Source organism: Crocodylus porosus, unplaced genomic scaffold (assembly GCF_001723895.1).
Source record: "Crocodylus porosus isolate Cpor-Errol unplaced genomic scaffold, CroPor_comp1, whole genome shotgun sequence".
Taxonomy (NCBI): Eukaryota; Metazoa; Chordata; order Crocodylia; family Crocodylidae; genus Crocodylus; species Crocodylus porosus.
Window position 1 is genome coordinate 14,394,794 of NW_017728927.1, and position 3,058 is coordinate 14,397,851.

Below are 3,058 nucleotides of genomic sequence, written 5' to 3' on the forward strand. Positions count from 1 at the left end.
GTCAGTCTCTTGCACCCAGAATTCCCAGATAAAAGTTTGTGTCCTAGGCATGTTGTGTTTGCATGCACAGTACCTGTGTTTCATGGGCAGTGGGCTAATGGATAGGAATCATGAACAAGTCCGTAGTCCCTGATAACTGTATTCGTGTCTTAGCTCTCCACAAGATGAGCTGCATGCCCTCCTTCTCAGGGCTTTGTTATATACCTCAGTTAGGTTATACATATACTACTCTAAACTGGCAGTAGAGGCAAAACACAAAGTCTGATCAGATACAAACTGGAAGGCAGAAAACAAAATTGATGGACATAACTAGGTACAGGTCTACCCCAATCCATAACAGGGCCATGATTTAGAAATGTGTTTTGATGTCAGCAATTGGAAACAAATTGCTGAAGTCAAATATTAGAAAGATATCTTTTTTATTAAGATGCAAAGGGAGCTGTCTTCGTAAGAGAATCTTTTAAATTCCACTTGATCTTGTATTTCTAGAAATGAGTCAGGATCATTCTTTGCCCATCTGAAACATGACTTTGTAAAGGAAGAGAGCATTGGCTCTTTGTTTCACACTGCACATTACATAGTAGAGAATTTCACACAGGCCACTTCCCCTCCTACCTTTCCCATTTTCATCATTGTGGTATTTCCTTTCCTGATAATTTTGGAGGCCAGCAAAGAGGTGTCTCTGTACCCAGGCTTAAGAACCGCGGAGCCAGAGGATTGACTAGGGAGACGTCAGGAAATAACTTCTGTGTAAACTTCCTGGCAGCTTGTTTCCCCTTCTTTTTGCTCAGTTACTTGGTCCAATCCATTTGTCAAGATTTCATGACTCCTAAAATATTCCATTCACATGCACATTTTTCCCTCTTCCTTTCATCTATCACATGCAGACCCCTCTGCTCAGGACTTTTCCATTCTGAAAGTTTCCTCCTAGAAAAGAGGAAAAGGAAAGCTGTATGTTATCTGTAGAAACAGATTTCACTCCAGAGAGCATCAGCTTTTATTTGCTCCTGCCACTAAGTTGCTTTTGCAACTTGGGGAAGGCAACTCAGTGACAAAGGCCCACTACCATACTCAAAGCAGTGCTTGAAGCATGGAAATGGAGAAGGAGCAATTCCAGAAACCACTGAGAAAGAACGGGTTGACAAAATATTGTTCCGGGTTCTGTGGAGGACCTGCCAGAATAGCAACCGTGTGGGGGAAATAAAGAGTTGGAAGTTCTAGCATCATTCATCCACAATGATTGCATTGTGGCAGAGAGATTCTCCAAGTCTGGGATGCTGCTTGTTAGGTCCCCATTCTCCAGTGTCCAGCTGTTGCTGGTACGGTGCACATTAAGAGGTGGTTCCCAGCATCCAAAGTCCTGTTGTCCCCCAGGGATTTAGGAATCCAAACACCCAAAGAAAATTGCATCTGAAATCCAGTGAATGTAGATCTTTGTGTCAGATATGAATGAAAGCATTTTGGTGTCCCTGGTGGGTAGCTGTGGCAGAGGACTCCATAATCCTCTTAAGTAGATTGACTGTTAATAGTACCTGCATGAAAAGAGGGCTAAAGTGTAGTCCTCACTGGTTTAAGATTATGGGGAGGGAGTGGGTTGGGGGCATAATCCCCGTAGGCCAGTGGAAGAAAGTTGATACAAGCAACGTACAGAATCTCAGCTTTTATCAGTACACTTAGATATCCTGGGTCCAGACCATTAAAAGATCACTTATACCTCTACAGTGCAGATGGTAGTGGACTGGACAGCTCTATCATGATGAGATTTGCTACAATAAGAGGCAAGTACATTCATGTGGAAGACAGAGCTTTTGTGCAATGGGCTCCCTCAGGAGCTAAGTACCGTGATAAACCTTTTGAACTTTCCCTTGCATTCAAGGGATATTTGTTTGACCTTTACCTTCCCCAGTATAAGCAGACAGCAGCATGTATATGTTAAAAATATATAACAACCAAAAAAAATCCACTACACACACTGCTCCCACTGGGAAAAAGGTAAGAACAAATAACACGTGAGGGCTTTTATCCCTGTCACAGTTGAAAAGCACAAACACTATGGCGATGAGTAGAGTATAGTATCAGAGCAATGGATGGAACAAAACAGAAATGTTCCCGAAGGCTAGTGTCAGATTGACAATACTGCACATTTGAAAGTGCAGCACACTGATAGATATTCAATACAGTAAAGTTCTCAAGTGAGAATTTCCTAGTAATGAAACACCTCGTGCTCCTTCTTCAGAAAATTGAAGTTATGTTTTGTCCCATGGTTCATTTCTTTATAGTAATATTATAATACTGTACTGTACTGTAGTATTGCACTTCCAATCCTTTCAGTGATTACTGAGCTCTTGCTGAAGAAGGACAGTAAAAAGTTTGCATTGGGAGATATACTTCTTTATATGTAGTGTTTTACTTTAAAAAGGGACAGTCTGTTTTACTCGCTTGTATAATGTACATATCGTGAAGTTAAGCATAGAAGTTTTTCTGAAAAATGTTGATTTTTTTTTCTTTCAGGCAATGAAAGCAGTAGAGGAAGAGAAGGAGCTGTCTGCAGAGGAAAGGAGGATTTTGGAAAGAAAATTAAAGAAAGAGCGTAAGAAGGAAGAAAAAAAACTGATGCGGGAAGCTGGAATCTCTGCTAAGAAAGAGGAGACCAAAAAGCCATCAGGGTCTGAGTTGGCACTGGAGTATTTAACTAGGTAAGAATCCCAAAACTACTGAAGCTCTGCATGAAAAGTAAGCTGTAGATCATGGCAGAAATGCAGACCCAGCTGAATTAAGTAATAAAACTTCAAAGTTCAACTTAGAGTTGAATGTTAGTTTCATATTTCTTCTCAGCTGGCATATATGGACAAAACGATTCATTCAACTTTATTATTCTTCATTATTATTATTTATACTGCATCTATCTGTTTGAACCACCATGGAAATCATAGTTTCATAGTTTCTAGGGTCGGAAGGGACCTGAACAGATCATCTAGTCCAACCCCCTGCCATGGCAGGAAAGAGTACTGGGGTCAAACGACCCCAGCAAGATGTTCATCTAACCTCCTCTTAAAAA

General features: G+C 40.8%; 1 protein-coding gene across 1 annotated transcript in view; it reads left to right on the plus strand.

Annotated features, from left to right (window-relative positions):
• Positions 1–2,499: 2,499 nt before the first annotated feature.
• The window catches only part of CUNH7orf50 (chromosome unknown C7orf50 homolog), a 39,184-nt gene continuing 38,625 nt past the window's right edge, over positions 2,500–3,058 (plus strand). Inside the window, exon 1 of the mRNA XM_019542074.1 lies at positions 2,500–2,696. Within this exon, the coding sequence (XP_019397619.1) occupies positions 2,515–2,696 (182 nt within the window). The 5' untranslated portion in view covers positions 2,500–2,514. The remainder of the gene's footprint in view (positions 2,697–3,058) is intronic.